Source organism: Leopardus geoffroyi, chromosome X (genome assembly GCF_018350155.1).
Source record: "Leopardus geoffroyi isolate Oge1 chromosome X, O.geoffroyi_Oge1_pat1.0, whole genome shotgun sequence".
NCBI lineage: Eukaryota > Metazoa > Chordata > Mammalia > Carnivora > Felidae > Leopardus > Leopardus geoffroyi.
The window spans coordinates 89,758,560-89,785,398 of record NC_059343.1 but is presented as its reverse complement, the minus strand read 5'-3'; the positions used below and the strand labels follow the sequence as shown (position 1 = coordinate 89,785,398).

The 26,839-nt window shown below is 36.0% G+C and overlaps 1 protein-coding gene across 6 annotated transcripts in view; it reads right to left on the bottom strand.

The window, feature by feature from the left end:
- COL4A5 (collagen type IV alpha 5 chain) overlaps positions 1 to 26,839 on the bottom strand; it is a 247,300-nt gene that overhangs the window by 3,449 nt on the left and 217,012 nt on the right. Inside the window, exons 38-50 of one of the 6 annotated variants that reach the window (XM_045472946.1) lie at positions 26,732 to 26,812; positions 25,998 to 26,096; positions 25,395 to 25,445; positions 21,573 to 21,758; positions 19,849 to 19,857; positions 14,711 to 14,719; positions 11,923 to 12,056; positions 9,461 to 9,533; positions 9,255 to 9,326; positions 8,341 to 8,469; positions 7,419 to 7,517; positions 4,816 to 5,028; positions 1,206 to 1,383 (exon numbers count right to left, since the gene is read on the bottom strand). In XM_045472946.1, the coding sequence (XP_045328902.1) occupies positions 1,206 to 1,383; positions 4,816 to 5,028; positions 7,419 to 7,517; positions 8,341 to 8,469; positions 9,255 to 9,326; positions 9,461 to 9,533; positions 11,923 to 12,056; positions 14,711 to 14,719; positions 19,849 to 19,857; positions 21,573 to 21,758; positions 25,395 to 25,445; positions 25,998 to 26,096; positions 26,732 to 26,812 (1,333 nt within the window). Of the gene's footprint in view, positions 1 to 1,205; positions 1,384 to 2,356; positions 2,415 to 4,815; positions 5,029 to 7,418; positions 7,518 to 8,340; positions 8,470 to 9,254; positions 9,327 to 9,460; positions 9,534 to 11,922; positions 12,057 to 14,710; positions 14,720 to 19,848; positions 19,858 to 21,572; positions 21,759 to 25,394; positions 25,446 to 25,997; positions 26,097 to 26,731; positions 26,813 to 26,839 lie in introns of those variants that run through there. The other 5 variants (XM_045472951.1, XM_045472948.1, XM_045472947.1 and 2 more) reach the window with 5 other exon arrangements.

Below are 26,839 nucleotides of genomic sequence, written 5' to 3'. Positions count from 1 at the left end.
AAGGACTTTTTACTCCCAAGAGTTGGGGCTAACAAAAATCACAAAGAATAAATTCCCCGCAAATCTGGGCAACTGTATTAAAAACAGCACTGTGAATTTGCTACTAAGAGAAGCTGAACTAGGTTTAACCTTTATATTCAATGTCAAAGAAACTAGACTTTGCAATGATTCATTCTAGAAACTAGACTAGTCATGTCCACTAACGATGGTTAGTGGACACCTAAGTCAGTTGGGTCATGATCAGAATAAAAAAATGGCAGTATCTCATAAGCCTAGAAGATTGAGTTAAACTAGAGTTCTATTGTGGCAAAACTCTAGAAAAATTTCATTAATGGTACCACTCTCCTGTTAGTTATTCATGCTCTAAACCTCAGCTATCACTTCCTCCCTCCCATAACTAATCAACTGCCAAAACCTATCTATTCTATTAAAGTGATACATATTCCCCACTGACAGTTCCACTCCATTCCTACCAGGACTATAGCAATACCTTCAAACTAACTGGTCTGTTTTAGGACTATCCCCTCTGTAATCCATGTTACATTTCCAATGGTTCTGTAATTTTCCGTGAAATGTACCTCAAAAGCTTTTAGGCTCCCCATTATATACCAGATAAATTCCAAAATAAAATCAGATGTTTCATGAAAGTCTTCTGCAATCTGGGTCCAAGCTAACTTTCCAATCTCTTCTTCCTATGCAGCCTTTACAAATTATATTCTAGATACATCAATCTACTACCCATTCCCATGTTCTCTGCCTAGTATGCCCCTCCCCTTATAGCTACCTGTGTCTCAAGTCCTTCCCATCCTTAAGTACTAACCAGGTTAAAATACATTTCTTCCATATAGTCATCCTAAATTTATTCAGTTAAAATTAAACATTCTTTTCCTTATGCTTTCATAACATTTTATTAGATCTACTGTAGCACTTAGCCAAGCTTGATATATATTAAATTAATTTACATATATTTGCCTAATGATTAGTCTGATTTCATTGCATATTACACTATTTCTATCATAGGGTTTGGTCAAAAGTGAACCCCCAATTAATATGGCTTAAACTAAATACCAAATTGAATACTATAAAGGCACTTCTGTCTGACCTAACCTGGGAAGAATATGATGAAATTCTTAGCTTTAGATTCATTTCTGACTAGCTACATTAACTGGGGATTGGTAAAAGTCAAAGCTATACCAGTATCTCACCGACTAATGAATGGCTGGATGCTCCGGCCCTTCAGGGGTTCCATGCTCATTGGCATGGGCTCTGGGGTGGACAGCCAGTAAGAATAGTCATTTCTTGAAGCAAAGTTGCAAACATTATTGATGTTGCAGAACATGAAAGGCATGGTACTGAAGCGACGAAGGCAGCTGCCAGCCGTCCCTAGGAAGAATTGGGGAGAAAAGGATGAAGGACTATACTATGATGATACTTTAGTTTCTTTTGAAACCCAAACAAGAAACCTTTCAAAGAGAAACTTGCCCACACTTCTTAGATAATAAATATACTTTAGTTCTTCAATTATAAGATGCACACTTACTTACATTTGTAACATTTCTAAAATCAGGAGACATCTTATAATTTATATAGGTATTTGTTGTTGCGATTCATTATATATTCTCCAATGCCATTTTTATGCTGGTGATACATTTATAACAATGGTGTCTCATGGAGAATATTGAGTAATCTATTGCAAACAAGTGAAGAGCACACTGATTTCCTATAATATCTTATTAGTACTTCCCTCCAGGACACCCTCTCTCCCTCCAAGACATCCCCAGTATGTTATCTTGTTTGTTTTTGCAATCTCTTTCAGCCTAGGGACAACTGTAGTGCTGGCCTATATGAACCATGAACAGGTTTGGAGGTGAATAATAAAAAGGAAAAAAAATAAAAGAGAAAGGAAGGATGTGAGACGAAAAAAATTTCAGAACTGGTAAGGGCAATAGAGGTTATTTCTACCAGTGATTAGACCATTTTTCTTTTATTCACCAAAGAATGATGAAAAACTATGTATCCCCTCACACATTTTTAAGTTTAAATATAAATTTTTTCATCAGAATTTTAAATTGATACTATGCCAGTTATTAAGATATTGGTTATTGTCTCTTGGCTCTAAAACCACTTTTCTATACTTTATGATCTGGAGTCTGGGACTTTGCAAACCATATTTCAAATGTTACCAGCTGTCATGTATAGTGTTTTGTGAATATTTATATTTAAAAACAAACTTTTGGGGCGCCTGGGTGGCTCAGTCGGTTAAGCGTCCGACTTCAGCTCAGGTCACGATCTCGCGGTCCGTGAGTTCAAGCCCCGCGTCGGGCTCTGGGCTGATGGCTCAGAGCCTGGAGCCTGCTTCCGATTCTGTGTCTCCCTCTCTCTCTGCCCCTCCCCCGTTCATGCTCTGTCTCTCTCTGTCCCAAAAATAAATAAATGTTAAAAAAAAATTTAAAAACAAACTTTTTATCATGCTTTTAACTGTATCCAATATAATGTTTTGAAACCTAACAATAAGCATTTTTTAAAGTATATAAACTTTTTTCCCAATTAAATATGCTTTATTATTTATTTAAATCCAAGTTAATTAACATACAATGTAGTGTTGGCTTCAGGAGTAGAACCCAGTGATTCATCTCTTCCATATGATACTCTATTTTTGCATATAAAATAGAAGAAAATGATACTTGTCCTATATCTTTCTTGATCATAATTGTGAAAATCAAATTGAAGAATGGAAATCCAAGTGCTTTTTATTTATAAAGTATTTAAAAAATAAAACTCATATTACTGCCTAATTGAGGACAGAACTGGAAATATCCCTGGTCTTAGAAAGAAATGAAATGGAAGAGGTACATAAAAGGAAGGCCCACAATGATGAGACAGGGATATTCGGTTGCATTTGTGCTTTAGGCTGCCCAAAATGATGCAGAATTCTGTGTAGTCTCCAAATTTTCAAAGAAAATTTTGAAGAAAAATCTCATGAATTCTCAATGCCTCCATATTCTTACTATTATAAGGCTTTAATAGACTAATGGTTCTTAGTATTTTTTTTGCTTCATACAGAACAGTTTTAGTATTCAATCTGTTACCGCCACCATCTATTTTTACACACCATAATCCTTTCACTAATCCAACATAGACTGCATTTATGTGATCAGGTGACTGTTTCTTTAAATCAAACCTACATCTGCCTCCATTCTTTGGATCAAGCTTTCTCCAGTTTGATCCTTGTGTGAGCCATGGAAGAGACTCTGCAATATGGGATCACCCTTAGCATCTTGGGCCTTATATCATGGCCTTCCCACATCTGAGGCCTAAACTGCACCTGAGCCAGGGCCAGTCTGTAGCCTCCAAGTCTGAATGCACATTATGACAGCCCTTGCTTGACCAAATACATGCATTTTGAAAAGTTACAGTGACATGCTGGATAGCAGATTCCATTTTCAGTTTGAATTATATTTTTGAATTTCATGGTTCTCAAAGCCTTCTAATGTATCCTCGACTTGACAAGAGAGCAATCTGAAGTTTACAGGCTTAATTATGGATATAAGTTAAGATGCTGATAGTGAAGAAAAGATGGACTAAAAGGAGAAGAATTTTATGGGAGGAAGACTAGAGAAATTTATGTAAAAGGTAGGAAGCCTAGAGAAATTTATGTAAAAGGTAAGGATATTTTCACAATGAAGATTTTTCAATTATGAAATTAGAAAAAGAAGATGTTACATAAAAAAGTATAAAAAGGAAAGGCAAATAAAAGAGAAAAGATGAAAAGGAGACCAAGAAAAGTAGAAGTAGGAGAATAAAGTTGGTGGGCAAACTCCTACTTTATTTGGCTTCATAAAATGACCTTCATAAAATGACCTTGGTTTCCATGTAAGTGGATATGCTTGCTCTGGTGGGCCAGCACTGCCTGGCAGGTGTGGCCACGTGTCCTAGGAACACAGTGAGTAGAGGTCTCTATTGCTGCAGAACTGTTTTCACAGAATAGTCTAGCTAGAGACCTCAGGAGGCTTCCTAACATGAGACCCCAGAAACTTGGAGCTCAGACTATCTTCTTAGATGTCCTTTGGAGGCAAAGGGGATAATGATCTCTAAAATTGGCAGCTGCAGGTCAAACAATGGGGCCTCAAAATGCAAAGTCAAAATTCCACAAAATTAAGGATTTAAAGAGGTCTTGAGAGTCATCCATTCAGTCCAGCCTCATTCCATCAACCAAACTGCCTATTACAGTATAGAGAAGATGCACAGGAACCCACTAAATGAAGTGGATTTTATATACAAATATAGTGCTTTGTGTAGTTTTAATCAACTCTGGTAATACTTTACAAAGCTAAAGCACTTATTTTAGGAACTATAAACTAGCATCATTAAGAAATGACCTTATTTTCTTTGATTTTAAAACCAAGATTCTCTTCAGAATTTATCTTTCAACTTGATGAAGACCAGTGTCAGAGAAAAAGAAACTATCTCCTCTGAGTTGTGAACACTGCCCTCTCAAGTAGCTGCTAGACTGTATAGAGCCCAGAGAATCTATGTCCTTAATAACTAAGCTAAAAGTACATGTGGCCCTTCCCCAAATATGCTGCTTTAGGCCAAGAATTGTACCTTACACTAGCTAACTAATGCTTTTAAAGTAAAATATTACTTATTTAAAACTTACAGTGAATATATTCAGCTGCCCTTGACATGGTCTTCAATTCGGAATCCCCAAGAGAATAGAGAGATACATTTTGTCCAAAGCTACTCTAGAACCCAACAGGATTTTCAAAACAAAACACAATGCACAGTAAAAAACTAAAATGCCAATGATCTCACCCAAGTCTTGACCATGAGCTCTTTTATTTCCTTGAACATACAGGAGAGAAAAGCCTTCATAAATCTGGACAGTTCCATGTGGGCATTGTGGTGCGTCTGTTGTCTGGCTGTGACGTGTGATGAGGAATCCATGGGCAATAGAGGAGGTTCCTGGGGGGCCTGGGGGACCCTGCAATCCATCTGGTCCAGGGGGACCATCCAAACCACGGGTACCTATTTCCATGGAATCATCAGTATACAGAATTTAAGTAAGCTCTGATCCACTATTATGGCTATTGACAAAACATTATGACCTCATTTGATTCATTAATTTAGTCAATATTTATAGAGTGTCTATAAAGGCATTGTTAGATATCATGTATTTGGAGATAAATAAAATATGGTCCCTGCTCTTAAAGAGATTTAAACATATATTTTTTTTCCTAATGGAATTGGTTGACAACATAAGGCATTAAATAAGTACTGGGTGACAGAACATCAGATGGGAAGAAGTGATGCTTATTCAGGAAGCCTGTGTGTTATCTGGTCTCTTGCTCTACTACAGGAGTCCAAACTCCAGGACGAAATTTCAGTTTGCTGTTTTGTTCATCAACGAGAAAGGAAGGGTGTGGTTGCCATCAGTCTGCCAGTTTCAGTGCTGAAAAACATTTTCCTTTGAATCTGGGGAATTATTCTCCGGCATACCTTTTTGTTTAGAGAATAGGCAGGGCACTCTAAAGCAGTCTTTTCAAAATGTCTATTTTCAATTTGCCACTGATTCCCTTTCTCTAGCCTCTTGATTTGAGCTTATTTTAAATTTCTCTTTACACACAGGCATTTTGCCACTGTGTATACACATTTTCACTTTGGGGAACCTTCACAGCAATGCCCACACGTGATGATACTAACTTGTTTCTTTCCTGTATGCAGTTAATGAAATGGCAGGGTATTGGTTCCAGGAAGACCATAGGTATTACCACTCTGTCTTGCTGCCACTCATATTTTTTGCCAATAAATATTCTTTATGTTTATATTATTCAGAGTTATATTTATATTGTCTAGAGTTGCTAACACATATTAAAAATCTATTTAGTTTATTATCATTTATTTCTGTTTTAGCAATCTTACGAGTGTGTTTTTTTAATTTTAATTTTTTTATTGAAGTATAGTTAACAAACAGTATTATATTAGTTTCAGGTGTACAATACAGTAATCCAACAATTTAATACATTAATCATTGTTCGTCATGATAAGTGAGTACTTTCAATCCCCTCTATCTATTTCACCCACCCCCAATCCACCTCCCCTTTGGCAATCACCAGTTTGTTCTCTGTATTCAAGAGTCTAGTTTTTTGTTTGTCTCTTTTTTTTCCTTTGTTCATTTGTCTATTGAATTCCACATATGAGTGAACTCATATGGTATTTCTCTTTCTCTGAGTTATTTCATTTAGTATTATACACTCTAGGTCCATCCATGTTGTTGTAAATGACAAGATCTCATTCTTTCTTATGGCTGAGTAATATTCCTTTGTGTGTGTGTGTGTGTGTGTGTGTGTGTCTGTGTATCACAGATATATATATCTGTTCATCTATCAGTGGAAAGCTGGGCTGCTTCCATATCTTGGCTATTGTAAATAATGCTACAATAAACAGAGGGGTGGGTGTATCTTTTTGAATTAGCGTTTTTGAGTTTTTTGGGGGTAAATACCCAGTAGTAGAATTACTGGATCATTGTGGTAATTCTATTTTTAATTTTTTGAGGAACCTCTATACTGTTTTCCACAATGGCTGCACCAATTTATATTCCCACAAACAGTACATGAGGGTTCCTTTTTCTCCATGTCCTTGTCAACACCCGTTATTTCCTGTCTTTTGATGGGATGAGTATAAGATGATATATCATTGTCATTTTGATTTGCATTTCCCTGATGATTAGTGATATTGAGCATCTTTTCACGTGTCTGTTGGCCATCTATATGTCTAGTTTGGAAAAGTGTCTATTCACTTCCTCTGCCTGGATTTTTTATTGCAAGGTGACTCAAATTATTCTACGAAGTAGCTGGAGAACATATTGGAAATCTAGTGGATACCAGAGTCAACATTATCAGGAGCACCTATTCATCAATGAACGAAAAAATCTGAGTATTAATTTGTCATCTCAGTATACCACTATGACTCTCAAAGCTCTATGGGGATCAGTTTAAACTTTACAAACTCTACAACTACATTTACTGAATTTTATGGGGGAAATTAAATTGTGTTGTCATATTTTCAAACATGGAAGGATTCACAATAGTTTCAAGATGGTCATGGGATTTAAATCAATACACTGAAAAAGATCAGAACAGGTTAAGTACAGGGAGTGCCTGGAAAAACTTTTGAGGAAGAGCTGGGTTTTCCAGTGCTCTAAACACACACACACACACACACACACAAGCTTTCTATGCTTTTCTTATACTGGAAAATCTCCTTGTATGTGCTATCCTCTTTTACCCCAGCAACAGAGTCAGCAGGTAGGTACACTCTCTCAAGAGAAAACTCTCACAGCTCCAATTGGACACCATACATGTACAAGTGTCTCAGACTTGAGAATGCTATTGGCAGCATTATTCTACTTGTCTCACCTGGCTGGCCTGGCAGACCTGGGTCTCCTTTGCGCCCTCCTGCACCATCAAAGCCTGGGAGTCCATTGCGTCCAGGATCTCCTGGAGGGCCAATTGGACCTATAGGGGAAGAAAACAGGTCTTCAAATATGGGTGTAATTCCATATCCAGACAGATACAGGAAACTTAAGGTCCTTCAGTGTCACTAAATTCATAATCTGGTCTTGTCTTCAATCCAGATACATGAAGGAATAGCTCAAGCCTGGGACAAACGAAGCAGACAAGGATTTAGCTTTAGTTTTAAATGATCGATTTTTCTCTGCAGAGATTCCCATAGTATGGCAGTTGTGTCTTTGCCTCAGAACAAAATAGGAGTACAAGGCCTGACTTTGTTATCTGTCCCACCACAGGTGGGAGTTGTTACTGCCTGGTTCATTTAGATTATGGAAAGATTGACAACCAATCACTTAATAAGTGAGAAAGACTGAAGTTAGTTTCTAGCTTTGTTTTATAATCAGAGTTGGCTGCAAGCATAGAGTCAAATGGCCAACTAGACAGGATTTAGTTTAAAAATCATGAGGTCTCACAGTGGGGAAGTGACAGTCCACCAAATTAGCTTTGTATCCTTCTGGTGGTTGGAACAGAGAAAGCACGAGATCTTGAATGCATTTTCATTTCTTCACAAAATTTGTAACAACATTAACCCAATCGTTCAAATTAGAATAGCCAGAAGAACTGGCTAGGAGCCGTCAGACTTGGGGTAAAGGATAAGATTAGGGCATGAGAAATGAACATTTTCAAGAAAACAGGAGATGGGACCTGTGGCAGTCTGCTATTCTACGAGCTGTTGAGACTCCTCAGAAATGAATTCTGGCAAGTAACAGGAGAACTAGGGAAATGTTCTCAAATAGATAAAGCTTAGTAAGATGATCTGCAAAGGTACCTGGTAAGCCTTGAGGTCCTGGTAGTCCTGGTAGACCTTTTAATCCAGGCTGGCCTGGGATCCCTGGTGGACCAACATCTCCTTTGATTATAATACTCTGTCCTGAAGGACCAGGTAATCCAGGGGGACCTAAGAGGTAAAATATTCAAGTTTGAAGGTAGGAAAAAGAAAGGCCAGAAGGAATGGATGCCAAAGTGTCCTAAGGTCAGAATAAAAATTGGTGTGAAAAACACAAGTTATAGGTGTTGAAATACTGCCATGTCCAACAGAAATGTGTCTGGGAAAACTATCATCTCACCCAGGAGACTGAAAAAATAAATAATTTCCTTAGGGTCAATGGAAAAATTAGGCCTACTGTCCCTATTTTCAAGCTTTGAAGTATGACTTGGTTACTAGAAAGTCTAATCCATTACAAATCTGTGTCAGGGGAAGACAATTCTGTTTCCGGACAAGTCCATTCTGATTCTAACATCATTTGCGCTTCTTGTTTATTGTGCTTGTGAAGTGTCCCACTGAACTAGTGATGGAATTTAGCACTTGTCCTATTTCAATTTACAGGAAACCTCTATAAGTCTCCAGCAAAAAGAACTATTTTCATATTGAAAATACTTCCAACTAAAAATGACTTGCTCTTGTGATCTGTTCAACTGAATACGGGAAGGTTAGTATAAAGGCCAATAAAAATCTTAGTGAAGCATTATTGTTAGCCCTGTATCCAACTTAAACTTAAAAGATCTGGTATCAATCTTACATTAGTAAATAGAGAGGTTGAGAGATGAGTAAATAAAGGGAACAATCCCTCAGTTGTTGGGGATTGAGACTCTAAAATTTTAGTTGAAAGACAGAATGCAAACATTCAAATTCCTCAATGTGTTTAAAAATCAGGTATAACTAGCTCCTGGAGTAAGTCTTACCTGGGGGGCCAACAAGTCCTGGATCCCCTTCAGGGCCAGTTGAACCAGGTATTCCACTGGGTCCCTTCATGCCTGCAAAGAAGGTACATACAATGGCACAGAAAAGCGACAGGGGCCTAGCATTTACCCAGTCAAATCAGAAAATGGGTATCTTATCCCAAAGGAGTTTAAAATAAAAGGGAACTTCAAAATATCCCTTCAAATACCTGGAAATCCTGGAACACCCGGGAGACCAGGATCTCCTTTCATTCCATTGAGACCTGGCCGACCAGGATTACCCTGAATAAACAAAATTGTTGATTTTAGAAAAGAAAATTGGAGGGGGAGAGAGTGAGGTTATATAGTATTCATATTCATTTATAGCACTGGCTCTAGGGTCAAACTTCCAAGATCCAAATCCCAATTTTGCCTCTTACTAGTCCGTGTGACCTTGAGTTGATTATTTAACCCCTTTGATTCACAGTTTTCTCACCTCTAACATAGAGAAAATAATAGTATCAACTTCATGGAGGTTTTGTGAGGATTAAATGAGATAGCTCATATTAAGTACTTAGAAAACTGATTGGCATGTAGTGTGTACTTAAGAAATGGCAGCTATTATTTTATTATCATTAACAAAGAGGTTTTTTTTTTTTTTAGTATAGCACTGAGGTGATAAGTGCTTCAGTTAGAATCACAAGTGCAAGTGCAGAAATGATAGTCTGCAAGACTTAGCAAAAAATATAGCAGGGCCTGTTACTTAATTGGGTTTGAGAGCCAGGAAAACTATGGGAAGAAGAAGAGTTGAGAGGAAGTCTAGAATGTACCTAAAGGAAGAGTAAGTGTGTTAAAATGAAACTCTTATTATTAGGAATAAAAGAGGGGCAAACATGGTACATATTAGTCCAACATGTAAGAAACAGCTTAAAAAAACCAGGGCATGTTAGAAAGACATAGGATCCAGCCTGAAGAAGTTTCCAAATCCAGGATAATTTGAGCATGAAAATAGGTAATTACAGTTTAAAAAAACTTAAAAATCATTAAAGAGACTTTATGAGTCCATACTAATAATAAATAAACAATACATGGAAGAGAAGGGAGGCTCTTGCTTACCAAAGGGCTGACTGGTATATGTAGAGGTAGTGCTAGAGTTAAAAAATTATCAATTCGCCACTATTCTAGTATTGGTTGGTTGAGACAAAAATCATAAATAGATTTAACTATATGGGTAAATTCTGATGATGAGCAATATATTTGCATGGTCTTAATGTGCATTCCTATAGTTTTGCTTATTAGTCACAAGAAGAAGAATAGTAACCATACAGTGGAGAAACCAGATAACAATTTGTTGGAATGATCAAAATTAAAATCACCAATGAAGGGCAGATGGCTATTATGGGCCTAAATATCTGATGGAGGACACAACATCACTCATGTAGTATTCTAGCTTGGGATGCATAACTAGAGTGAAGAAACAGCAGACAAAAGAAGGAACATTCTATTTTTAAAAATAGAATATATTAAAATCAGCATGCACTCAGGTATTTAGTACTAAAAAAGCATAACAGTTGCAACTTATTCTCAAATGTTTATATATATACACACACACAACATACAGGGTAAAACATTAACAACCAGTCCATCTGAATAAATGATACATGAAGGGTTTTTTTTTAACATTCTTGGAGTTTTTCTGTAAGTTTAACGTTATTTCCAATAAAAGAATTAAAAAACATGCAAATATAAGAACTAATTTACACAAAAGAAAATGAACAGAACTTGATAATACTAGATTCATGAAATCTTGGTATCAGGCAGTAGTAGTCTTGAATCAAGTATAGAGACATGTGAACTGGAAGAACACGGGAAATGAATGAAGAGGGAGTTAAGTAGAGAATGAATAAAGAGAAGACTAAAATTTAATTCTAGCATGTGTCTAGAAGAAAAGTGGTGGCATGAGGAAAAGAGGCTAGTTGCTGGAAAGCTTTAAGGACTACTTTTTTAGATCCTTTTTCTTTTTTCTGCTATAAAGCAGCCACCAGTGAGTTAAAAGACTGAGCCCAGACTGTGTTGGTCGCCAAATCTAACAATCCTCCTGAATGAATGCAAGAAACGTTAATGATTCAAAAAGAAGCATGTGACTTTCTGGGTCACTCAAACCAATGTGCAAAAGTACATGAGTACAGATGTAGGGATATGTTATTATTCCTTTTTTAAGGTGAAGACAGAAGCCTAAACTGTCTATCTGCCTTACTCATAGACACAAAGCAGAAGTGTGAAGTGGAGCTGAAATTTGAACCTAATTCTAATTTCAAAGTCTAAAATATCCCCACTCAACTCTAATTACTTCCCTGTGAAAGGTCTCATCCACATTCAATGCTCTGATATGTGTGTCTTCTTTTACGAATTTGCTTTCACTGGAAAGAAGGTTTCTCAAACCTAAACAATATACATAGCAATGACTCCAGGTAAAATATCTTCTGAGGAACTCCTTAACTATACAGTAACAAAGTTCCTTTAGTCGGAAAAAATAGGAAACTTGCCTTTTTTTTTCTTCGTAATTCACCAGGGAGCCATATATACAGCCTTGACCAGTAAATACTAATAAAAATAATGCAGCTTAGAATTCTCATTTTGAATGCACACACCCACACCCCTTTCTCATCAAATATCTACCCCCATTTCCTACCTGGAGTCCTGGTGGTCCTTGATCTCCTTTCAAACCAGGCAAACCAGGTTGCCCAGGTTGGCCTGGGTTTCCTCTCTCTCCTTTAATACCTCCATTTCCAGGGAGACCCCGGGGACCTTCTGGACCTGGTAGACCTTGATAATGCACAACAAATGGCCAAATTTCAGTATAGCATAAGAGTAGTATAAAAGTCTGGCTTTTAAATTATCAGTCACCTAAATCCTATTAGTTTGCAGAATAAAATCCAGACTACATTAAAATATATAGGCCTATGATAACCCTTCCTAATATAAATTAGGCTGGGTTCTTTTTGTTATTAACACTGATTTGCAGACCATTTTAGTTTGCATTTTATTATATGTTAAATCTAATAAGATCACAGTTAAAGAAAGGACCCCCAGGACATTATAATAAAGATTGCTTCTGTAACCCCAAGTGTTTAACTTAAGTGAAAGTAAACAAACAGTATAGGGCACTGTTCTCAAATTGGAGCATATATCAGAATCCCCAGGAGACTCTGTTAAAACATATTCTTGAGCTTACCCCCAAAGTTTTGGATTCAGGAAGGCTGGGGAGGGGTCCAGGAATCTGCATTCTTACAAGTGCCCTGTAACTAAAGCTGCTGGTTTCAGACCACACTTTAAGAATTGGTACTTAGGACAATCAGGGATTCAAGCAATTTGTCTCATTGCGATTAATATCAAATTGCTATATAAGTAGTTATTTTGTAAGTAGTATTTGTAAGTGGTTTCATTCGGCTTTTATTACTATGCAATTAAGATAGTTACTTGAGCAAACTGTTTGATTTCATTTTAGTGCCATGCTTATTAATATACGGTAATATTTTAGTGTCAGAAATTCATTTAAATTATTTGTGAAGAAAAATTTTGCATATGTCTTGTGAATAAATAAAATTATTTAAAATAGGGTTTTTGCTAAGCTCTTTTCCTTATACAATATTTTTAACGTTTCATTCTAAATAAAGATATTAGGTCCATGAAGCAACCAAGGGGATCTTGTGAATGGCCACATCTTTTGTCACTAGGTGGGAAATAGCTGTTACTTACTTGCTACACAGTGATTGAAGCTAGGACTATCTAGTTCTGCCTTAAGAAATTAGTTATGAAGCACTAAGTAATGAACAGGCAAAAGCACTTACACATTTTCTCCTCTGGTTATCTTAGTGTTTCATTGGTTTCAATAAAAAATGAAAATATATAGTGATTACTTTGGAAGGAAATATCATAGGCAAATGAATTTAGAATACCTGAATTCATGCTTACCTACGGACAAAGGGTCATCTTTTTGATCTGAGATAAAATTCAGACTTTAGTTCTCTTCCAATACTCCTAAGACCCAGAATCAATGACTACATTCTAACAAGGCAGCATGGCATACAGATTAAGAACGCTGGGCTCTGGAGCTAGAATGCTAGGTTGGAATCCCAGCTCCAATAATCATTAGCTGCTAGACTTTAGCAAGTTTATTAATCTCTTTGGCCTCAATATCCTCCTTTTTAAAATGGAAATAAGAATAGTACCTACTTTATCAGGTCGTACCAAGGATTAAATAAGATAATATGTATACATTATTTAACACAGTGCCTGGCACATAGTAAGAATTATGAAAGAGACTTTTAAAAATTATTATCACTATTATTACCTTCATTCTTAGTAAAACTTAAAGAACCTATCTTTGAAATATAAGCCCATTTTAAATATTTCAGCTATTTCTATGTTATTTCATATGATAACACTACTCTATCTGGCACATGAGAAAGAGGAAGCAGGTCCACAAGAGCACAATTGTTTTATCTTTAAGCAGTTTAAATTATATAGTCAGCCAAATCCAGCAACCAGAGAGACACACTTAGAAATTCCCTTCCTGATCATAAAGAAAGGGCTGGAATACTTTACACTAAAATAAACAAAGAAAAGCAATTGTTGAGTTCAAACCCCTTAGATAGGGTTTTCTAAGCAAAATTATTTGCTTTCATCCATAATGTATAATTTGGACTAGAAATCAGGTAGCAAATCATCTTATTAGGAAAAAAATAAACTGTTAATCAGCCCAACAATGACAAAGTAAGATTAAGATCGGGAAAAAAGGGAATCTTTTATGATTCTTTTCCCCAGGCTGAAAAGTTATCAGAATATTTGAAAAAAAAAAAAGTAGGCATGTTATGGGCATTGTTCTTTCTGCAATTAAAATAAGATATTGGGAAATTTACATGTTATTAATTTATACCTGCCATTCTGGAGTCCCTCAAATTTAAATTAATGATTTGCTAATGATATAAGGGACATATAGATTTTATTTTTAAAGTCCTCAACAGCTACGCTCTTCCATTTTTGAAAATAGCCACATAAACACAAATCAGAGCAATGTCAAGCAACAAACTTCAAGAAAATAATATCAATATGCAGAAATTACAAAAAGCCAGATACCTGACTGAAAATCTTAACGTAGTCTTAAAGATAACAATAAGTGTATATCCATTTAAAATTCAACATGTCTTCACGTAAGAATTACCTATTATAAACAATTGAAGCCACAAAGACCTAATGTCATTTCAAACTTGATTATAAACAACTAACATTACCTTCACCAATATGTTAAATACCAGAGCAGGTAGTATTTGAGAACAGCCCCCTTCAATGACTTCTGAGTTATAGCAAAAACAAAACAAAACAAAACAAAACAAAAACAAAAAACTGCATTTCTCTTATCACACATGCAAAACATTCAAAAAAATAAAAATAAAGAATTGACCAGTGAAGAGTCTAACCTTGAAAACCTGGGAAGATCAGAGTTCACCAAAGCTCAAAGATCGATGTTAGCAGTATCAGACATCACACAGTACAAAATAAGATTATGAGTTAGAAGTGGTTCACATTATAGCACAAGTTAAACAATAATCCTCTTTGCCAGCATATCTCATACCTACAGCGTAATCAGTAGGCAAACAGAACCATACAGAAGTATAGAGAGACAAACATTTTCAAATAGAGCTTATTATAGGAAATAAGCTGCTAGTTTTCATTAACTCAAAAAATGGAAAACTCTACTACAGATATCATGTTAACACTACTACCATGGCTTTCCAAAAGTTAGCATCTCAAACATTAAAGTTGGAAAGACAGTACCATTTCGCTGATAGCCTTCCATTCCCTTCACGAAGGGTTAATTTTGTATAAATGTTTACCTTGGCCTCTGGCTTCTCTTAGGAAAAACTCACGATGCAAACTTCTTGATATGTTCAGATTGCCTCAAAGAGGTACAGTTAACTTTAAAAGGTTCATTAGACAACAATACAAAGATCATAGGTGACTAAATAGAGAAATTAAAATACAGGTACACAATAGCCATTACCAACTGTACTTCTATTTGCCTTCTTTGAAAATCATTCCATGTAGCCACCTTCTGATTTTTTTCATAATTCATCAAGAAGCTTTCTTTTCTGCATTATTACTTGTAACAAGTTTTTCAGGGAAAAACCAATATATATATTTGTTCATCACTGAACTTTAAAATATAAAGAGCCAAATTTTCCAAAAATGTGAAGGCCATCAGTGAAAGGGTACTTTAAAATATTTTGACATGCAATATCCTACCCCAAACCACAGAAAATATCAAATTTACTTTATTATTATTCAATGCACATATTAAATCAGTCTATTAACTATTAAAAGAAGGATCATTAAATAAAAAGATAAAAAGCCTACAAATAAGACCACTCTTGGTTAATGTTAATTAACTGTAAACACAATTTCTTTTCCTTACAAGTCTTGCTATGATTTATAAACACTGAGGTTAGCAGAGAGGATAAATTGTGCTAGAGAATTGAATCCTAGGAATTAGAAAACCTAGGATCTATTCTTGGTTCTACTATTTATATCGATGGGATTGTGGACAATTCAATCTCTCTGAGCTTGTTTTCTCACCCACATAATGCGAACAGTGTTACCTGCCCGAACCTCCCTCACAGAGTTGTTTTAAAGATCAAATTGAATTTTGAAAATATGGACCTGATATCTCCATGTACAAGGTGCTACAGAGAACACAAAGGTTAGCTAGACCCAAACTCTGTCTTTAATGAGCTTATAATAAAAGTACATTATATGATGTAAATGGTGGCATGTCACATAAATATAAAACATTATTATTATTACTGCCAGGTAATAAAACTTTTAAAGCATTTGGCAATTTGGAATTCAGAAGGCAAACTGATTTATGACAACAGTTTGAGAAGAGTCTGGCCACACAATTAGTTAAATAGAATTCCTACCTAAGATAATTCAGAGTTTGAGTAAAGACATTTTATCTATGTGCATGCTGCATGCTATAGTAGGACCAATACAAGAATGCTTAGAAAAATGTCACTGAAATATATATTTTGGTCTGAGTAGGTAACAAGGAAAACTTCAGATTGTATCATAGCAAAACTTCTAAGATCTTAATTTCTAAGAGGTAAAATTTTAATGAGTTATATGCCAAGTCAATTTTGCACATGGAGCTCTCAAAGCATTATTTCTCAAATGACCTAACAAAGTAACTGAAAAAATAAAATAGAAAATTTAAAGTCTTGGACATAAGTGGTAATAACTAAAGATAAGCTGATGAATTGATTAGTAAATTTTAAATCCAGTTTCCATTTAAGGTTGTAGTCTTCCACTATTGCAAAGAAGAGAACACTGTAGACACTAGGTTCCGATAACTATGTAATTTACAGTACATCTGGTAAATAAGATGTCAAATTGCTTTTAAAGTAATGTGGCTACTTCTCTTTTTCTTCTTTGAATATATTCTGGTGCCTCAGAAGAAAGCAATCTTCTTCTAGCCAACACTAAAATCTGGAAGTGATCAAGGCAGCAGACGTCTATGCAAGTCAGACAGGGGGGTATTCAAAATTACTTCCAAGTATGCTTTAATTTTTCTCTTTATCATGGTGATAGTTAAATCGTATGCACTTGTCTTAATCTTTTTGATGACATCCATTTTGGAAAAACACGAAGCAGTTAATAGGGATTGATGGAATTTATGAGGTAACAAAAACAAGAGAGTGGAGGCAAGCTCCAGTTTCCTATAACTAAGAGTCTCCTAAGATGGCAGAAGCAACTTTGCTTCATCGCTTATATTTTTTGAAGTTTATTTATTTATTTTGAGAGAGAGAGAGAGAGAAGCAGAGAGAGAGAATCCCAAGCAGGTTCTGCACCATCAGCATAGAGTCTGATGTGGGGCTCAACCCCATGAACCATGAGATCATGACCTGAGCCGAAATCAAGAGTCAGACACTAAACCGACTGAGCCACCCTGGCGTCCATTTTGCTTCATCACTTATTATAACTAGAATAAAAAGTCAGATCATAAGCATTGAGCCATATAACTGCCTTTGTAGAAGGATGATGTGTGTTACTAGTAAAGCAGACACTTAACAGAAGAGCACTGGGAAGCTCTAAGTCAGATTCCCAGCTATGCCAACGATTAACCATATGACCTTGAGCAAGCTTCTTGACATCTTTGGGCCTCTGTTTTCTCAAATGTGACAAAGATTCTCTCTTTGACTAAACTTTAGACAGGCTCCTCTGAGCCTTCTTCTCAACCTGGCCTCAATCCTTGGGCCCTGTTCTTGGTATGCTGAGTCTAGTTTTAGCAAGAACCCTGCTATGTCAGTTTAGGGAGAGTCACCCCACTGTTGATATCTGATCAAGCCCCCCATCCCCCAACCTTGATGTCTAAGTCTTTGGCCTGACTTTAGTAAGGATTCTATAAGGCAAGTTTAGCAAGAATCTACCTTCCCTTGATATTTCTTTCTAGTAATTTTTTATTCACTTACTCCTTAACTCTGCTGGTTGACCATAAATCCCCATTTTTCTTTGTTGTATTCAGAATCGAGCTCAGTCTGTCTCCCCTAATGCAACTGTCGGTGCCCTACTGCAACTGTCTTAAGTAAAACTTGTATTGCTATCTTTAACAAGTGCCTGGTGAATAATATCTCTTTGAAAAGTGTAAAACTTAGGTCTCTTCTACATCAGATACTCTGGCTGTATGAAATTATGGGTCTGCGGAAGGAATTAAGTAGCAAGTAAGAGTAAGTTACTGGGGAATCAGTTCAGATAGAGATAGATGGCTTCCTAAAAAGAAACTTGAAAAATCATGAATTTTAAATTTCTAGCCATTCCCAGTAGTCAGAACTCAGGAATACACTTTCCCCCTTGTAGTTCCTCCTTAGAAATTTGAAAAGGCCTGTTTATCTTGAAATAACAAACACATTCAGATATTTGTGGTTCTTTTTACTCCTATTAGGGTAACATCTTTCACTATGAATCAGCAATTTTCCATTGGACAACTTCTGGCAATTAACTGTTCTTTGGTGTGTACTGTTTTTATATGTATGGTTAAAATAAGATTAAGAGGCTTCTATTCTGTGCTGGTTGTAAGGAAATTTTTTTTACTCCATACCTATTAGTCCATTTTCATAGCAGTAGAATTTAGAACTTTGTGACAACCCAAAACGTGAAGATGAGATGATTTGAAAAATTACAAGAGTTGTGGCAAGTCAAGAACTGCGAATTTGCAGGATCTGATAACACGAATTTGCAGGATCTTAAAAAAGAATGCCTTTTCAAGGATGTGGAGAAAGGGGAATCTTCCTGCACCATTGGTGGGAATGCAAATTGGTGCATCCACTCTGGAAAACAGTATGGAGGTTCCTCAAAAAGTTAAAAATAGAACTACCCTATGATCCAGCAATTGAACTACTAAGTATTTACCTAAAAAATATAAAAATACTAATTCAAAGGATCCATGCACCCTGATGTTTATAGCAGTATTATCTATAACAGCTAGATTATGGAAACAGCCCAAATGTCTATCAACTGATGAGTGGATAAAGATGTGGGCATGTGTATGTGTGTGTGTGTGTGTGTGTGTGTGTGTGTGTATAATGGAATATTACTCAGCAATCAAAAAGAATGAAATCTTGCCATTTGCAATGATGTGGACAGAGCTAGAGAGTATAATGATAAGAAAAATAAGTCAGTCAAAGAAAGACAAATACCATATGATTTCACTCCTACGTGAAATTTAAGAAACAAAACAGACAAGCAAAGAGAAAAAAAAAAAGAGAGAGACGTAAACCAAGAAACAGACTCTTAACTATAGAAAATAATTAGATGGTTACCAGAGGGGAGGTGGGGTGGATGGGTGAAATAGGTCATGGGGATTAAGGAATGTACTTGATGTGATGAGCACTGTGTGCTGTTTGTAAGTGTTGAATCACTAAATTGTATCTGAAGCTGATATTACACTGTATGTTAACTAATGGGAATTTAAATTAAAACTTAAAAAAAAGAATACCTTTGTGAAGGATGGCTCAATTTCATTTACATTAACAGATATAAAACAAAAATAAGAAATACACTCTACTCTGAAGGTAAAAGTAAAATATCATACAATACACTTTTGGGTACTATAAATTTTTGGCTAAAAATGACAAAAACATCTGATTTTAAAATGTTAAATTAATGTTCCTAACTAGGTAATTTTGGGTTACTCCAATAGACAGAAACATTGGAGTTTACAAGTTCCTTTCAAGTTTCAGAGATAGACCAACATGTAAGAACTGAATTGGCATATATGCTCTTAAAATACATCCAAACACTTGAAAGCATTAGGTACAGATATATATGTGTATTATATGTGTATATATATATATACATGTGTGTGTGTGTGTGTGTACACATATATATCTGTACCTATATAGAGAGAGGGAGAAAGAGAGAATTATATATACACACACATACATATATATACATACACGTATATATGTATAACTATATATACACACATACATATAAATATATATAAAAATATAAAAAAGTTTCAAAGTTCATGCAGTTACTACTTTGGAGTTAAAGAGCTAACCTGTAGGACCTGGATAGGGATCAAAGTTCACCAAGGCCCAATGTCATCATTAACGAAAAGGAAAAATATCAAAATTGTTAGCAATATCAAGAAACTAAAGCATCACACTAACTTCTTTCAAGTTAAACTTTAATTCAATAAAAGAATACTATGAAAGTTCATATTCATGCATCTGTATACAAACCAAATTATTACCAGTTAGCATCAGCACTAAAATAAAAACAGCACATGTGACATATTTTGAAAGGCAAAAAAATCATTTTTATAATAACCATTACCAATGAGTTCAGACAAAAACAACCAATTCTATGATCAACTAGGTTTAAAACTCCATTTTAATTTGTAGTTTATGAACAAATGAGAAGTCACAAACTACTCATCAGGTAGGTGTTCTTCTTCCTACTATTTTTGTTATTATTTCTTTGGAAACAGTAATTTTTTTAAGCACCTTTGTGACTAATGTCTTTATGTTGACAGTAATGTTCAACAGTGACCTTCATTACTAGTAAAGAACAAATAACCAGAGTGCTGATTAAAATGTAAAAAAATGATAATAGTTTGGTTTATTTTATAATTATTGCATGCATACCAAGCAAGATATTTGTGTCAACTCTTTACATGTAAGAGTTAATATGGCTGAGGAGAATTTCACTGGTTTTCTTAAATAGTGAAAACAAGGTAAAACTCTAAACACCTTGCATAAACAATCAAGTCAGATCAGATCAAATCTGGTTTTGAAAATGACCTTCTGAACAAAGTATGTGATCCCATTTGATTCATGTTTTCAGAGCATATCTTATTAAAATTAACTCCAATCACTTCAGAGTTTATCATAATTTAAATGGAAATTTTCATTTTTAAGTACATTAAAAAATGAGCCAGACTTTCAAAGGATAAAAGGACAACTGTTTTGTTTCTTTAACCTTAGATTTCTCTTATTATTTTAAATCATGAAGGCCAAATTTTTAATTACCTGAAATATAAAAATTGAATATCAAGTCCCAAAAATCTGTTAATAATCTATCACCAGTGATTGGGCTCAGCGACATTAATCCCAGATGAGTACAAGCATTCCAAACTTAACAAAATGAAGTGACACAGCACATACACAAAATGAAAAGTGAACTTTGGATGCAAAATTGAGGCTACTAGAGCAGTTAACATAAGACAAATGAGGTATAGACATGAAGTTGGTATGAAGAGATGGCTATTCAATTTAATCATGCTGTGATGTTGAGGACAAATTTGATTGCCTAGTTCCTAGAGAAGATAAAATTTTTTTATTGTGCTTGGTGACATTGGCTGATCATATGACAGAACCATAGCAACACTTTTGGTATGAACCACAAGCATCTATGGGGTGACCACTAAAATGATTTCTGTGATGACATGCTGAGAAGCTCACATTAAAAATGCAGAGGGCATTTTGCTGCCAGGTTATCAGTATAGCTTTATGTTTAATAAAAAGACTAATAAATCCACAATTTTCTTTTTTTTCCATATTGATTTGTTTTAGTTCAACTTTATGTAAATGATGAAAGGCATTAATGAAAAGAATGATTAGATGCCAGAGAAACAGATGGAGCTAGGTATAAACCAAGCTATTTACTTGTAAGATGTTCTTAGATTATAGAGTCTAAAGTCCCAAAGACTGAATAACCTGCCAGCAAAATGAAATAAATTAACTAATAAATAGACCATTCCCCCACCACTCATGTACATACCTGGTCTCCCAGGAGGACCTTGGGGCCCAGGGTCGCCTTTAGGGCCTTCCAGAGCTGGACCTGGAGAACCAGGAGGGCCTGGGGGACCCTGCACACCAGGAAAACCCTGAAAGCCTGGTTCTCCCTTTGGACCAGGAAGTCCAGGGTTTCCTGGAATGCCAGGTAATCCTCCATCACCCTTTTGACCTATGAAAGCAAAGTGACATTAGGGAACACATTAAATGATATTGAGTATTAAGCTTGCCTGTAAGGCTAAATCTATTCATTCTTATTAGAACAAGTAATAGAATGTGCTAGGGTCATTTCTATCTCCTGCCAAATCCCTAACCCATTAAAAACATTCTTTTTATTAAACATATTAATTTGTTATAAGAAATATTTATTAGAGTATGTATAGAAATATAAAAACAATTACAGCTTGGATCCTGAAAGATACCCTTTGTATTAGGGCACAAAGCAATGATCACATGATCAGTAGCTGTGAGAAAATAAAAAAATAAAAAACTAGATAAGTTTAAAGTATTGGCATGAATAGGTTAGAGATGGCTGGAGGAAATTCCTTAAACAAATATTTTGAGACTAATTTTGAGACCAATGAAGACGTGGATCTTCAGCGGCTGCTGTGTGTCTCTGAAGACCATTCTATCCAAAATTGAGAATCCCAATCTAGACAAACTGTTCTCAACATTTTTTTATACACCACCAACATGCCTGAAAGTGATATAACAGTGGCACATTAAAGTAATAATTTTCACATTGGGATCATGGGAAGGATATAGGAATTTCTATGAGGTATGTCTGTAGTTTGAAAAAAGCCCCCATAGAATAGCCAATGGTCCTTTCAGAAAATAAACAGGCATACCTGTACACACATTCAGTCATTCATTTAATTCTCTGGTGCTTACAATGAAAGTAAGAACAAGTGCAAGAAAGTAGATGTATATGTGCACATACTCAAAATGCAAGATGTATATTAATATGGAGTTTTCAATTTTTATTTATTGGTACATATTCCTACAAAGTTTACTTATATTACCTTGGTTTTATTTCCATGGGGATAAAAGAGTGGTAGTTTTTTTTTTTCCAACTGAAAGACCTTTTTTTAAATTTTATTTATTTATTTATTTTGCAAGAGAGACAGAGAGAGAGAGACAGAGAGAGAGAGAGAGAGAGAGGGAAAGGGAGAGAGAATCCCAAGCAGGCTTCTCGCTGTCAGGCTGTCTGCACAGAACCCAACGTGGGGCTTGATCTGAACCATGAGATCATGACCTGAACCAAAGTCAAAAGTCAGATGTTTAACCAACTGAGCCACCCAGGTGTTCCCTGGCTGAAAGATTTTTAAAACATTTAGTGAAATCTACTTCTTCGTGCAAATGTGCTTTATATAATTTCCTCAGCAGTTATTGATAAAAGTAATGAAGAGATGTCTATATGTTAATTTCTTTAAGAATGCATTTTTATATAGCACAATTCTTTATACTAAATTCTTTTTTTTTTAATTTTTTTTCCCACGTTTATTTATTTTTGGGACAGAGAGAGACAGAGCATGAACGGGGGAGGGGCAGAGAGAGAGGGAGACACAGAATCGGAAACAGGCTCCAGGCTCTGAGCCATCAGCCCAGAGCCCGACGCGGGGCTCGAACTCACGGACCGCGAGATCGTGACCTGGCTGAAGTCGGACACTTAACCGACTGCGCCACCCAGGTGACCCTACTAAATTCTTAATTAAGAACTGCTTTAAGATAGAACTTGAGCTTTGAGTTTTCTGGGATTGTATGTGCATTTTATAACAGCAAATGGTGAAGATTGAAAATTAAGTGCGCTGTTGCAGGATACAAAATCAATGTACAGAAATAAGTTGCATTCTTATACACTAACAATGAAGCAACAGAAAGACAAATAAAGAAACTGATCCCATTCACAATTGCACCAAGAAGCATAAAATACCTAGGAATAAATCTAACCAAAGATGTAAAGGATCTGTATGCTGAAAACTATAGAAAGCTTATGAAGGTAATTGAAGAAGATTTAAAGAAATGGAAAGACATTCCCTGCTCATGGATTGGAAAAATAAATATTGTCAAAATGTCAATACTACCCAAAGCTATCTACACATTCAATGCAATCCCAATCAAAATTGCACCAGCATTCTTCTCGAAACTAGAACAAGCAATCCTAAAATTCATATGGAACCACAAAAGGCCCCGAATAGCCAAAGGAATTTTGAAGAAGAAGACCAAAGCAGGAGGCATCACAATCCCAGACTTTAGCCTCTACTACAAAGCGGTCATCATCAAGACAGCATGGTATTGGCACAAAAACAGACACATAGACCAATGGAATAGAATAGAAACCCCAGAAGTAGACCCACAAACGTATGGCCAACTCATCTTTGACAAAGCAGGAAAGAACATCCAATGGAAAAAAGACAGCCTCTTTGACAAATGGTGCTGGGAGAACTGGACAGCAACATGCAGAAGGTTGAAACTAGACCCCTTTCTCACACCATTCACAAAAATAAACTCAAAATGGATAAAGGACCTGAGTGTGAGACAGGAAACCATCAAAACCCTAGAGGAGAAAGCAGGAAAAGACCTCTCTGACCTCAGCCGTAGCAATCTCTTACTCGACACATCCCCAAAGGCAAGGGAATTAAAAGCAAAAGTGAATTACTGGGACCTTATGAAGATAAAAAGCTTCTGCACAGCAAAGGAAACAACCAACAAAACTAAAAGGGAAATGGGAAACTAAATGGGAAAACTAAAACTAAATGGGAAAAGATATTTGCAAATGACATATCGGACAAAGGGCTAGTATCCAAAATCTATAAAGAGCTCACCAAACTCCACACCCGAAAAACAAATAACCCAGTGAAGAAATGGGCAGAAAACATGAATAGACACTTCTCTAAAGAAGACATCCGGATGGCCAACAGGCACATGAAAAGATGTTCAGTGTCGCTCCTTATCAGGGAAATACAAATCAAAACCACACTCAGGTATCACCTCACGCCAGTCAGAGTGGCCAAAATGAACAAATCAGGAGACTATAGGTGCTGTAGAGGATGTGGAGAAACGGGAACCCTCTTGCACTGTTGGTGGGAATGCAAATTGGTGCAGCCGCTCTGGAAAGCAGTGTGGAGGTTCCTCAAAAAATTAAAAATAGACCTACCCTATGACCCAGCAATAGCACTGCTAGGAATTTACCCAAGGGATACAGGAGTACTGATGCATAGGGGCACTTGTACCCCAATGTTCATAGCAGCACTCTCAACAATAGCCAAATTATGGAAAGAGCCTAAATGTCCATCAATTGATGAATGGATAAAGAAATTGTGGTTTATATACACAATGGAATACTACGTGGCAATGAGAAAAAATGAAATATGGCCTTTTGTAGCAACGTGGATGGAACTGGAGAGTGTGATGCTAAGTGAAATAAGCCATACAGAGAAAGACAGATACCATATGGTTTCACTCTTATGTGGATCCTGAGAAACTTAACAGGAACCCATGGGGGAGGGGGAGGAAAAAAGAAAAAAAAAAAAGAAAAAAAAAAAGAGGTTAGAATGGGTGAGAGCCAAAGCATAAGAGACTGTTGAAAACTGAGAACAAACTGAGGGTTGATGGGGGGTGGGAGGGAGGAGAGGGTGGGTGATGGGTATTGAGGAGGGCACCTTTTGGGATGAGCACTGGGTGTTGTATGGAAACCAATTTGACAATAAATTTCATATAATAAAAAAAAAAGAAAAAAAGAAAATTAAGTGTGTTGGAACATATTCTCTTTATACGGACTGATTTAGCATGTTTTATTAAAGTTTACCAGAAAGTCCTGGAAGTCCAGGGGGTCCTGGGATTCCAAAGCCTGGTTGACCTGTCAGAGAATAAACCAAAAACTCTCAAATAGATAATAAAGAAACAAGGACAATTTTTTTTAGGACCATTCAGGTTTTTACTAAGTGCTACTACATATATGAACCATGCAGAAGATTTATCTCCAACATGCAATCACAATTCTAACATGAGAAAACTGTATAAAATATATTCTACTTGTGATAAGTGTTAAATACGTCTTTACATATTATACATATAATATATATAAATGGATAATATATATAAATGGAAAATAGATTGCATAGTGAAACGAGGTCATCCAGAGAAGTTGAAAAAAGCTGGGTAACTTCTTCACATGAAAAACTTGGAAAGAAAGTATATGGAGTTTTTCATAAGAAGGAGGCAACCTGATGGATAAATGTGAAGTAATATTCTCAGTACAGAGTGCAAGAAGGTAATTAGGAAGAGAAAAGTGTGTAGTAGCTTAGAGGTTAAGAAAGAAGATATAAGTTGATTGTGGAGAAAAAAGGGCAAAAGTTAAAGAAGACAAAGAAGAAATTAGAAAATTAGGAACAATGAATAAATATGGCACCTGGTTCACCCTTCTGTCCAGCTGGGCCAGGGATACCATCTTGACCCGGACTGCCTTTTTCACCTGGAGGCCCTGGTGGCCCAGGACGACCGCCACCACCTAAAACAGAGTACAGCAGGTTTCACCTATCTTCCCAATTCCATTTCCTTCCATATTCCCCATTCTTTCCATACCAGCTTCAAATAGTTCTATCCAAATGACCACAAAGTACCTCTGAGACACCCCTTTAAACCACAAAATCTTGTGAAAAAGAGGCATTAAAAGAATAAAAGCTAATGAGAATAAGAGCCTTATTCATTCAGTACCCAAAATTTTCAGTTTCTCATTTTAATCTAGCTGTAGAATATCAAGGAGAGCAAGGTGTGGGAGTGGAACAGGGTGCATTATAGGCCTCAGATGGGGCCATGAGGAGTAATTTGCTTTAGAATGCAGCAAACAAACAACAGTGCTACACCTCGCCATTCTAAAAAATACGAGAGCTTCTACTATTGTAGGATACTTGAAATAACTCTCCCTGGAAAGAGCCCCTCAAATAAGGTTCCAAAGTAATAATTTTAAGTAACTTTTATTAAGAGTTGTTCAGTTTGTGCCTAACGAATGGTACTAAATAAATGAATTATCACCATGTTTCCTTGTCTTAAAAATGTTCACAACTCCCAGAAATGATCTGACTTTCTCAAAATGAATATGAGCCTTAGTTTTACAGAACAACAATCCTTAGGTTTCATGCTTACCTACAGGACCAGGTTCTCCTGGAAGGCCAGGGTTCCCAGGAGGACCACTAATACCTTTTGGTCCAGGAAGTCCTGGGGTTCCTAAAGTAGAGTTCAATTTAATAATAA